We start from the raw sequence: 13,233 nt of genomic DNA, 5'->3' as shown, positions 1-13,233 counted from the left end.
ATAGTCATACACTATTAAATATCAGTTTAGTATCAAAACTTATTTGGAGAAGTAAACTTGGACTTCATAATGTGAGTGTTATTTATACTTTTGTAGGTGATAGAAATAATTATCATACTTGTACAGTCTTCATAATCATTCAGACCTCTGTGATTTTTGTCTGTTATGGATTTTTACCAGTTTAATTTTATTTGAAAATGGTGTACTTCCTGCTCAGCATTTTCTCTTTTAATCAGTCCGTGCTTAGTTAAAGGAAATATATTTCCTTGTTATTTTCTTCAAGAGTTCCTTTTTTTTCCTAATAATAAAGACACTCAGATTTTCTCAATATGACTTTCTGAAGCAGATAATTATGAAAATCTAATCCTGAGAAAGATATTCTTGTCTTCCCAATCGCCATATAGTCCCTGTAGCAGCTGTGCATAATTTTTTAAATTAGTTATAGATAATCATTGTTTTTCACAATTTTGAAATATCCTCCAACTCTATGATCTGCCTTGTGGCTCTTTTTCCTCAGTCGCCTTTCGTCCTTACATTGCAAGGGCCTTTATGTTATCTTTACTTTTTTTTTTTTTTTTCAGTTTTTCACTATTATATCTCAGTTTTTTTTCATGAATTCTGCAGTTATTCTTTATCCCATTCTTTCACAAATATTCTTACACAAACAGGAGCTGTTTTGGAATAGTTTATAGAGCTGTTACCCATGATCAAATCCTCCTTTTCTGAGATGTCTGTTCAGGTGACTGTATCATCTTTCATGTCCCCATTTTCTTAGTATCTATGTCTCTGGAAGGCCTAGGTACATCCCAGATTTCATCAGCTATTTTGTGCTGACACCCTTCCTTTTCAAATATCTAACATTTCTAACTACCTTTAGTTAATTCTTGTTTTGATAAGTATCAATCTTCTTCAGTAGCTTTTTCATCATAGATGCATATGAATGTATTATTAATGAATCAGGGTTGGGAGATATTCCCAACATATTATTATATCCTGAGGTCTACACTAGGAGAAATGAAATGTTTATTTTATTGAATGGTGAGAAAAATAAATGGTGATTTCTTTTTCAGTCTTGTTAGTTGACGTTACGACTTTTCTTCTAGGTGATTCCCTTATGTCTCTTTCACATTCTTTCCTAGCTTCAATTAACATAAATAAATACTTTCATTTACACAATGTCTAGGTTTGTCAAATTTTTACTATATGGAAGTCTGAAGTTAGGTCAGAAAATAGTCACTTGACCTCCAAATGACTGTTAAAAGAGATAAACCAACTCCAGACAAGTAGGCCCAGAGAGGGCTGAACATTGTGCGCTATCAGGCTAGTACACAGCCTTCAGCCTTTTGATGTTGAGAGCAGGAACTTCTGGATTACATATTTGTATTGTTTGTCAGGACTGTCATATCTAAAGGAATGGAAAGAATGGACTGCTGTCTATTTGTTTAAAAATGCTTCTTTTTATGTCATTGTTTGATTGTAGCTTGGGAGCAACAGTACAGTTCTCCTGTGATGAAGATTATGTATTACAAGGTTCCAAAAGTATCACCTGTCAGAGGATAGCTGAAGTTTTTGCTGCATGGAGTGATCATAGACCTGTATGCAAAGGTAAAGAGATTTTCTTACACTCACAGTGATTATTCCATTTGTCATCTGTCCATTGTTTGATAGCTGATCCTATGAATTTTTTTGTAAGTACTGGAAATTTTAATCCTAGTGTCCCTTTCTTAGTATAAAAGGATTCACCTATGCTTTGCTTAACATGAATTTTGTATTTCAGTATGCTTATTTAACTAGGAAACTTACATTATAAATTTTGCTTTATAAGGAGCTGACACAAACCCATCATGCTAAATGTTAGGACTTAGCAAGATGGATATCAAAATTGCAGTGATTTAACATAATATCAGTAGTTCACCAAGCTTCGTCATTACACATTTTATAAACAGATAAGAGTTTCTTTAATTTTTAATAGATAAGTAGTAGAGAAGTAAGTCTACACGTGGTTTTGACCCTGAACAAATGGATAAAGGGAAAAAATAATCAGTAAAAGAAGAAAAGCACAAATTAATTTTGCTGAAAATACATTATACAATGTCAAGTAGTATGATGAATCCCTGAATCAAAGAATGAAGGTAATAGTATGTAGGTACATATCGGATACTAATATATGTAATGAAAATATTAGTGTGCACAAATACACAGAAATTGTCCTTACTACAACAGGTTTTTTTCTGGATTTCAAACTTAAAGTACTGAAAGAAAGTGTCCGTTAGGAACATTTCAAGTCAGTATAAAAAGTAGACATTGAGGGGTCAAAGTCTTAGATTTGAGTCCACTATAGAACGACATGGCTCCTTTGAGACCTTCACTATATGGCTACACCAAGAAAAAGCAGCAAACAAAGCTCATAACTATTCTGCAGCACACAGGCAAAGAAGCTGTGCTTTACATCCCAACTCTGCACCAAAGGATGTTCAGATGGAGCAGCAAATTGTCTAGAACACTGTTTTTCCCCTCCTGACATACTTTCCAAATATAGATAAAAGCTGCAAGGAGTCATACAATTTATTATTAAATATACAGACAAAAAGCCATGGTTGGCATTAGTCTCACTTGTGACCCTAATATCTTCAGCTAGAGATAGTAAATGAGGAGTCTTCCTCTCACCTCTCTACCCAAAACTTCTTTCCAGGCATCTGGTGTGACTTTAAACACACTCATCACCAGAGTATTGTTTTTTTTTGAGGGGAGTACAAAAGTGACATTTTTTCTAGAGGCTAATGTGAGGGAAGGAACAAGCCTTCATCCAGCAGCAGCTGAATCTTCCTGTGTTCAGTACTGATAAATAAATATGCTTTATGAAAGTGCAATGCAACTCTAGGATTATTTCACATACTTAAATGTCAATTTTTTAATTCAATTATGCAAGATGGTCTGTCAGAATACAGTGGAAGAAATAGCTCTTTACCTTTTGCAGTTTATGTGGTGTCATAATAATCACTGGAGAAATAGGATAGGCTCATGTTTACTTGAGGTTGCTTGTCAGCTTTACGTCTTCATACAGGAAAAGTTAACCAGTAGAGCATTCAGCAAAGATCTGAATATCTAGGAAAGAACAATAAAAGTGTTATTGACTTCAACAGACTAGGAATTTAGTGCCTTAAAACTGTCATTTGAAAGCACAAAGGACACAGTTTATATCCTTTGTAATATTTGTGAAAGGGATTCAAGCTATGTAAATAAGATTTTTTTTTTTACCTGACATGCTATTGTAAATAGCCACACAGACTTTCATTTGAAAATAAATACCTTTTGTAATCTTCAGAAATAGATAATGCTGCTCTGTGTCAGTCTAATTCTTACAAGCTTCCTTTAAACTTTTCAGTGCTTTGGCCATTGATTCAATGGGTTGTATAGGGTTATACAAGAAAAAAATGCTGACATGCCATTTACCAACACATATGCATAAAAAATGCACATATGCACAGTGGTAAAAGTGATCTTTTCTCCTACTATTTTAGTTTTGTTTTAGTTTTTTATTTTAGTTTTTTATTTTATTTTAGTTTTTTGTTTTATTTTAGTTTTAGGAAGACATTAGGAAAAGTGGCATAAGTTCTTGAAGAAAAATTTATTTAAAAATAAATAGGGCAATTTCTGTTATTGTTTTTCCTCCAAACACTTTCAACATTTTTAATATTAAAGTCTATTTTATTTTGTCAGAATAATTAAACACGAATGTCCTATTCTTCTGTACGAATGTTCAATTATGTTCAATGGCATTTTAATTCTTCAAATCTTGATTAGAGTAAGAGATCAGTTTATGAATCTGCTACATGCATTTTCTGTTTCCTTTTGCAGTCAAAACTTGTGGATCCAATCTTCAGGGGCCTGGAGGCACTTTCACATCACCCAATTTTCCATTTCAGTATGACAGCAATGCTCAATGTGTTTGGGTCATCACAGCTATCAATACTAATAAGGTGAGTTTCATATTCTGGCTTTTCTTTAAAAAAAAACAAAACAAACCAACCCCTCCCCCTGCCTCCACTGCCCAACCCTAAACCAACCAAACAAAAGCACACACAGACCATAATAACATTTTTCACTAATATGATTCATCTCTACAGTCCAGGTTTAATTCTATGTGCATTTCAGATATTTTTAAGAAATGTAAAGTATGGACAGATATTAAAGCTTATCATTTCCCCTAAGATTGTTTTACTTTTTGTATGCTAAGTAGATGCTATCATGTTTTTATCTGATTCTCTAACTTAATTCCCAGAAGCAACTATCCAATGGTTTGAGGCAATTTCATGAGCCCACTAGTATTGTGTTATAAGCAGAAAAACTATTTTATGTCTAAGACTGTTTATGTTTGGCCTTCAACTGTGTGAGAAATCACTGAAGTTCTTGAATTCACTTTCCCTTCATAAGGAACTGTTCTGAAAATGTTTATTCCATTGTCTGAACCACTACGTTAAAATCCCTTGTACGTTATACCTACACTTTAAAGCAAAAATACTGAGAGTTCTGATAATGTCAGATGAGTCAAAGTAGAGCAATAAAGCTAAGTTATGACACCAGTTGTCTTTAATTTCAAGAACTAGGCACCTGGCAGCAATGGCTATATTCTATTTCCAGGTATATCCTTTTGTGTGAACTGAGTGTAATGGACTTGTTTAGAGGTAATGAAACATAAATTAACTGTGCAGCTCAGAAAAGTTTTATAAAGGACTATCATCATCTGTGTTCGCTGGTACAGGGATATATTCTACCTCTAAATTCTGTTTTATATTGCCATCTGCATCACACTCCATTAACTGATCAGACAGGCCTATAAGGCCCACTCCTTTGCATCTGAATTCATCAGAGGACTCAGTAAAAATCTGATTATTTTTAAAATATAAAAAACCATTTAGCTACAATGGTGTATTTCTCACTCTAATTTTACAAAGTCCTGTGTGGAAGCCATCCTTATGTTCAACCTTGGTAGAAGAAAAAGGGATGTTTATACTAATGATTAGAATTTGATAATGAAAATTCTAGATGTGTTTGGGGGGAAAGGTTGGTTGTTTGTTTTATCCTTTTCCAAGGACCGCTAACCAAATTTATCCAATGTATAGGTCATAAAAAAAGTGTCAAAAGTCCTTAAAAAGTATTCAGTCTCTATTCCACAGATGGGCAAAAAGTTGAAAAGTGATTAATTTCTCATTCCAAAGAATTTTATTTCTTTAATTAAAAACTATTTGTGAGCAAGATGAAATCTGTATACATAATTAGAATTTCTGAAAGTTTTGTCAAATGTGCCAGCTGAAAGTATTTAGTGTCATGGTATTTGAGGAAATGAAACAGAGCTGCTACACCTTGAATGAGTTGTCTAAATGGCCTGAAAATCTCCAGTGAGAAGTTGAATGAATTTAAGAACCATAAGGCCATATTTTGCATAAAATGGTTTCCTTCCTTAAATGCACCAAGGGCATGTCTACATAACAAAAAAAGCCAAATAAGATTTTAGACATTCTACCATTGGTAGAAGCAAACCCTTGAGCTCACAAACTGGTATGTATTTACTGGCAAGTCACAGGTGATTGCAGGTTTCAGATATTAATGACTTGGAGATTGTTAAGGATTTATACTCTACTAGTGGTATTCATGTCAATGCTGCCTTCCTCCTCCCTCCCTGCCAATTCACAAGATAGTGACACAGTGTTATCTTCAAAATCTCAGAACTTTATTTTTACCAGAAATATTTTTATGGGAATATTCAAAAACATTATTCTTCAGTATTATTTTCTTTACAAATTTCCAGTTTCTGCATTTAAAGAACTGCAGAAAATTAATTGAACAAATGCTTTGGTTGTCAGTGTGGTTGACAGAGTTACAGAATGATTGAGGTTGGAACGAACCTCTGGAAATTGTGTAGTTGAACCCCAATGCTCAAGCAGAGCCAGCTGCCCAAACTTGAATATCTCAGAAGATGGTGACTCCATGACCTCTCTGGGCAACCAGAGCTAGTGCTCACTCACCCCCACAGGGAAAAACTGTTTCCTGATGTTCAGAAAGAACCTCCTGCGTTTTAGTCTGTGCCCATTGCCTCCAGTCCTGTCACTGGGCACCACTGGAAGGGGTTTGGTTTCATCTTCCTTGTATCTTCCCATCAGGAGTTTATGGGCACTGAGATTCAATGATCCTCTTCCTCTGTAGGGTAAGCAAGCCCAGCTGTCTCAACCTTATATGAAAGAAGTTCCAATCCCTTAATCTTCTTAGTGCCCCTTCACTGCACTCTCTCCAGTACCTGCTTATTTTGCTTATACTGGGTAGGTGCAGTTGTTTTCCTTTCTGTCAAACACTTGAAAGAACAAGTTATTCCATATATAAAAATACCAGTTCTAATGAAAATAAAATTGACCCTTTCTTTAGTCAGAGATCATACCTGCTATAGTTCAAATAAAATGTGCTTAAGTGTTATTTTACACTGAATTTTTTTCCCTGAAACTGTAAATACTTCAAAATAGTATATGAAAACTGTCCTAATACCTGAACAGTAACACTATATAAGAATACACACAGTTGTAATACTTGGGGATGCATCAGAACTCATAGGTTTAACTTCTGCTGGTTCAATAAAATACTTCAGTATATGCGTGCAGTTAGATTTGATCAGTACATGGGTTTTGATTTTAAGTACAAAGTGAAGTTTCAGTATCAGGGGCGGCTGTAGGGGAGACTTCTCTAGGAAGAGATCAGAAGTTGCCCCATATCAGAGACAGTTCTAGCTGGCTCCAAGACAGATCCGTTACAGGACACAGCTGAGCAAATCAGGCAAGCTGGTGGCACCTCAGCGATAACATGAGTAAGGGCAAAAAAAGCTGTAGAACAGCAGCTGAAGAAGATTAATGAGAATACTCAAGAGAAATAACCCCACAGACACTATGGGCAGAGCAGGAGTGGAAGAAGGTGCTGGAGCAGGGATTCCCCTGGAGCCTCTGGTGAGGGCCATTGATGCAGGTAGTCCCCTACAGCTCATAGAGGCCCATGGTGGAGAGATCCACCTTTGGTCTGTGCAGGGTATGTGCCTGAAGAGGTGGGTGTGCCTGAAGGAAGCTGTGACCCCGCGGACAGCCCAAAGGAGAGGAGATTTCTGGCAGGACCTGTGACCTCCTGGGAGGAGCATACTGAAACAGATTTTGAAGAACTGCAGCCTGTGGGAGAGACCCATGTTGGAGCAGGGTGTAAAGAACTGTTTCCTGTGGGAGGGCTCTAGCTCTGGAGCGTGGAAAGAGCATGAGAAGGAAAGAGCAGCACAGATGAGGTGTTACGAACTGACTGCAGCCCCCATTTTATGTTCCCCTTTGCCACTTTGGGAGAGAGGAGAAGGCAGAAGAGCAGAAAAGTCAGGAACAAAAAAATGAATTTGAGCCCATGAAGAAAGGGATTGGGATGATGCTGGGCTTAGTTTTGTTCTTATTTGTCACTTTCCCACTTGATTTTTAGTCGTCAGTAAATAAAACTAGTTTTCCCTAGATTGAGTTTGTTTTGCCTGTGACAGTAATTAGTAAGCAATCTCCCTGTACTTATCTTGACCCACAGGCTTTTTCATCCAGTTTTCTCATTCTGTGCCGCTGAGGGGTAATGATGGAGTGACTTGGTGAGCATCTGACAGCCAGCCAAATTTAAATTACCACATATTATATGTATATTTATCTGTCTTCTCAAATATGTAACTACTCTGAAGGTATAGTGTGAAAACAATAATTAAGAACAGACCACATATTTAAAATGAAATATGAACTTTTAGATAAGCCCATAACCAGGAGTACCTGTTTGTTGGTGGTACATTAGTGTTATACGAGTAATAAGACTGCAAAGAAGTAATGTTAGGTTAAACAATTTTATTTCAAAGTATAAGTTGAACAGTGTTTCTGAACTTCTGTAATATATCACTGAAATTACTATACTCTGAATTAGATTAATCATGGGCAGACTGTAGTGCTAGGAGCTATATTATAATAGCTTCAGCATTACCCAGAAAATACTCTTTGCATGGTATTAGGTGGAATAATTATAACTCTTTGATATTGCAATGAAATGCAGATACATAGGAATTATGGAGTTTTTAAACTAAGGAATAGATAAAAGGTTTACAATGTTATCGGGAATAACGTTATGTTTATAGTTTTCAGAAAAGAAAACTTATTAGAAGGACATTAACTTGTTGAGGTTAAAAGAAAATGAGATATTTTTCCAAGTTAGATCAACTTCTTTTTATGATATATTACGAACTTGCATGTATAAAGTCTTTGCTTATATAATCAGTGGTCTGATGTGTTTAGTTTTGATTCATGCTAATGTTGCCTTACTGTTCTGAACACAACACTGCTGGCCTTGTATGACTGTTGGAACATAAACTAATTGGCAGAAATAATGCACAACACAAGTATTAAACCACATTATGAAGTAGATTGATAGTGGAGAATTTGTATCATAATTGTAGTGAAGAGTCCAGGGGTGGATTTTTTTGTAATTTGTCCTTTTGTTCTGTGTTGTGATAATGCTATTTTTGGATTTGATTTGGTAGGAACTTTTTTCCTTCTTCTAAACTTTGATTCAGTTTAGTTGGGTTTTTTTTTTGTTGTTACTCTGAGTGAAGATTGTATGTTGAATGTGGATTTTAATGATGGTTTGTGCCTTGAAGTCAAAAACCTAATTGATGTATAAATTTTGTTATTAAGAGTTTTTTATAATGACTACAACAAATAACGTGATGTTATTCATTATAATGTGACAATATTTACAATATTCTACACTACAGGTGTAAGAACCACAATAACACAGTGATCCTGGTTCTTCAGAGCTGCTGCTCATTGCATCATTTGCAACAAGATAGCTCAGAAACTGAGACTCTTCCAAGGGAGAAAGCAATAGATGAAAGACTGGGAAAGGCTCTTTAATTCTAGCATAAATGGCTTTATCCAGGACTAAATTTTGCTAATTTTCTCCCTAACTGATTTCAGAAAGAAGTTTAATAACAGCACCATATAGATCAAATAAATGTTTCCCCAGTCAATTATCTGCCTCTTTAGCTTTGTACTGTGTTATAGTTGGTCTCTTGCCTCATACAGTTAATCACATACTGTTCTCATGCCCAAGCCTTGTTGACAGTAGGGCCATAACTAAAAACCTCAAATATGGCTAGAGATGACAGTGAGTTTGCTGCTGAAAAGCAGAATAAAAATTGTGAAAGGAAAGCCATGTGGATGGAGTCAAAAATTAAACTCATTGATGAAGGTGCACAGACACATGCATATGTGTTATATGGGGAGGTTATCCCCATATTTTCATTTTTCTTGTGCATGTGTTTTGCATTCATATTCTTTATTCTTATTATATCAGGATCCTGTTCTCTGGAGCTGATCTTTTAAGAGAAAATAATTAATTTCTCAATAATTAATTCTATGATTACAATAATTATAATCTATGAGGTACAAAGATCTGAGTAGTGATTCAGTGGAGAAAAATATATGGGCAATTCATATATAACTTTGCAACAGTGAAATATCTATGGCTGCCTGTATGGTATCACAACATATTTCTTAAACCTTCTTGATGGCTTATACCTTGCTTTTTGCCCTCTCAGGAGGGGTGGTTGAAATTCTCTGTGAGGATCAATACCTGCACATGTAAGGCTTCTCCAACAGTATATGGTGGAGGAAATTCATGGACAGTTTTCCCATGTCTGCATTGTCTTAACATGGTTTCCCATATAGTGTTTTATACACCAATGAAGTGATTGTTGCCACTTTTATCCATGGCTACTCTGAAATCAACAAAAGTTTTGCTGATCAAAAATAGCAAAGCAATAGTTACAGGGATCTACCTGAAAGAACATTCAAGAAAATCGTATCTTTACGTGGAACTCTGAAGAAGAAACAAAATTTTAACTTCTTTGCTTGTCCTCAACTGTGATGCACATTTTATTGATTAATCCTTGGGTACCTTGAAAAACTTTTTGTGAATATCTGAACAGAAATGAGAACAAGAATTTCTCAGTTTGGACTTAATTTCATTCCATCTCTCACATCTAGTAAGGGAAATGATACTTGAATATCTCGTGGGATACTATATAAACTCATCAGTTAGGTTCTGTACCATGCTATGTATTGCCAGTAATTTATTCTGACATTAGGTAATGGGATAATTTTATGTTTACATTTTGAGTATGAAATCTCTGTATTTTCAAGATTTGATTTCCATCCCCTCCCCAGTGCATTTTTTGTACTTCTTTTCTCCTAAAAACATTAAAACCAATTTTCCTTTCATTGTTTTATTAAAAAAATAAATGTGATAATAATAAAAAAAGGTCAACAAAATTATTAAGTTTAAATCTAATGCCAGGCTAAAATACTAGTAAATCTGAATTAGGGTTAAAGTTAACCAGAGTCCAAGTCTTATGAATTATACTTGCTGATTTTCTTCTAATCCACAGTGACAGAAACACTGTGGAAAATGTCAGTGCTGGAATGACAGACAGACTTTCTGACAGATCTCAACCGCATTCACACCACACATCATCCATCACCAAGTATCAAGAAGGAGAAAAATAAGCAAAAGGGTTTCTTTAAAAAAAAAAAAAACCTAGCTAGTTTTTTTTTCAGCACTGTAAGAAATTAAATATGTGAGCTAACTGCTAAATTTAGATGGATCAGAAAACTAGGTCCTGGTTTTGTAAATTTTGTATGAAAGGAATTTTTTAAAAAGAAATGCTATCTGTATGTTATCTTTTGTTTGTCAAAACCATATTCTAAATTTTGTATTGAATGTATTTCAATCATAAAAGTCTCCCTACTGCTTGCATAAATAAATTATTTAAAATGTATTCTTTAGCATATAGGTTTTTGAAAGTTTGACAGTGTTCTCATTCTTATCCTTTTATCTTTTGAATTTTGAAATAATTTTGAAATAAAGAATGACATGCTTGAGAGGTGGGAGATAGCTGACTTTTGATTTTGGCTTTAGGTTTTTTTTTAATTATTTTTTTTTGCTAAGGTTTTTGACTTTCTGGGGTTTTTTTGCTCATTTGGTTTGTTGGGTTTTTATGTGGATGTCAATTTTCTGTTAGGAAATCTATAATCTGTTTGGTTTTTTTTTAAATGGCAGAGCTTACTGAAATTTTTAACATCTGTTTCCAATTGCTGTAGTCCTTTACTTTCTAAGAAACTGTTGAAATAATTAGAAGTATCTGGGAAACTCCTCACATGACATTTTCTGAAAGTCTGGAGAATTATACTAAGGGAATAACTTGCAACAGTTACTGAAATAATATTAAATATGGTTGCCATTTAATCACTTTGTATTAAAATAGTCTTTTTTTTTTTTTAAATATGTTTTTGCATTCAGTTCTTCCCCTACTCCTTCTTTATGTCATTAAATTGCTTCTTTCTTCCTGCAAAAAAATGAACCTTTCAATTTCTGAGTTTTTTTTTTGCTTTTAGGCCAAGCCAAAAATAAGCAAAAAAATATTCAGCAAAGTGCTGACTTTTTATGTTTCATTTTCCACAGCTGTTTTATTTTGTTAACCATGTCAAAACTGTCCGTGGAACATTTTCTAAGCTTGCTGTTAAGCCTAAACCCAGTTGCCATCCATATTTAATCAGGTTAACAGTATAAAACGCAAGCAACCAGGGTGCTTTAACATGAATTTAAAGACTCATTTCATGAAGTTTCTTTTGGTCAGGCCTATTAGAACAAACCACACTGTACCTCTTTCTGCTAGCAAATGCCTCAGACTTGGCATTTCCTAAGCCTAGTGTGAAGCTGTGCTGTGGGTGTTACAGTCAGTGAAATGAATAAAAAGCATGAGTATACTTAAGCTCGCTCTAAGCTATATATTTTACCCATAATAATCTATATATTTTACGCATAATTGTTTTCTACATCCATGCAGATTAAAAAGGCTGCTCTTGTATTTATCAGTAGTAGATAACTCATTTTTATCTTATATGAAATGTATTTTGGTTCTGTGCAGAACACAATAAACTTCTTTGTAGTGTTGGCTACACTGTTCTTTCATATTGTTCATGTACATTTTGATTCACTTAAAATATCTGAGTCATATATATACCAGAGTTAAAAAAAATCTTAGAAATACATGTGGACAGAGGGGAGATTCTCTCAGCAGAATTAGAGCATAGTAGGGAATCCAGCTACTTCTATGACAGGAGGTTAACAGGTTTGGCTGTGAGGGAACAGACTAAATTGTTGAACGAGAAAATGTGGGGTCAGGAGGTATGTGCGGGCATAGAGGGATAAATGACTTGTCATTCAGTTCTGAAATTTTGCTATAGGCCTTCATTATGAAAGGGCGACAGGTTCATTATCTTAATTATTGTAAACTTTTTTTCCTGCCATGTCTGTAACTATAGGAGTTATGTCTCACACTGAAAATATGAGTGACCCATAGGGAATGGGTGAGATTGTGTTTATTGCAGTAGCTACGACAAAAGCAGTTATTTCTCTTTGAGCCATTAGTAATATTAGATTTTAGCTGTTGCCTGTATTTACTATACCTGGAGCTATTAACTCCACCTGTGATAAAATTTTATGTAAAATTAAATGTCAGATTTGAATTTTAATTCTGTTTGACTTTCTATAAATTCCTAAATTGAGTCTCAGTTATGTCTCCAACCAATTTTGAATGAAAACATTTTTCTTACTTTTACTTATCATGAATATCCACATCCAAACTAGAACTATTAAAAATATATATGAATATGATTAAGACACTTTGATAGCAAATTTCCAGTTCTTGCATTGTGAGCATTTGAGATGTTTCAGTCTTTTATGTTTGATGAATTTTTGGCACAGAGACTTGTCGCCTTTCTCCATGGTTGAGTTCACTTGGTTGCTTTTGTGAGTGATCTTTACAGAAAATTGTTCTGCTCAATATATACCTTTTTTGTGATATTAGACTGGGAAATAGAGCTGATAGTAGTTTGTTTGTTTCTCTGTTTTCTATGAATGGACTCCTTCAAAGGCTTGTGGTACCATTGTATGTTGTGCTAATCTTGGCTGCCAAATGCCCATCAGGCTGATCTGTACTGCTCCCTCCTCAACAAGACAGGGGCAGAAAATATGAAGAAAAAACAGATGAAGGACAGGGAGATCACTCACTAGTTACTCCCATATGCAAAGCAGATTCAGCTTGGAAAAATTACTGAAATTAACTGCCAATCA

General features: G+C 34.7%; 1 protein-coding gene across 3 annotated transcripts in view; it reads left to right on the top strand.

Moving 5' to 3' along the window:
• CSMD3 (CUB and Sushi multiple domains 3) overlaps positions 1 to 13,233 on the top strand; it is a 573,013-nt gene that overhangs the window by 257,850 nt on the left and 301,930 nt on the right. For all 3 annotated transcript variants that reach the window (XM_058831785.1, XM_058831783.1, XM_058831782.1), the window contains 2 exons: positions 1,481 to 1,605; positions 3,859 to 3,980. In XM_058831785.1, coding sequence (XP_058687768.1) covers positions 1,481 to 1,605; positions 3,859 to 3,980 — 247 coding nt within the window. The remainder of the gene's footprint in view (positions 1 to 1,480; positions 1,606 to 3,858; positions 3,981 to 13,233) is intronic.

The sequence above is a fragment of the Poecile atricapillus genome, chromosome 2, assembly GCF_030490865.1.
Source record: "Poecile atricapillus isolate bPoeAtr1 chromosome 2, bPoeAtr1.hap1, whole genome shotgun sequence".
In the NCBI taxonomy this organism is placed as follows: domain Eukaryota; kingdom Metazoa; phylum Chordata; class Aves; order Passeriformes; family Paridae; genus Poecile; species Poecile atricapillus.
Note: the sequence above shows the minus strand (reverse complement) of the source record. Positions and strands in the feature narration are given on the sequence as shown.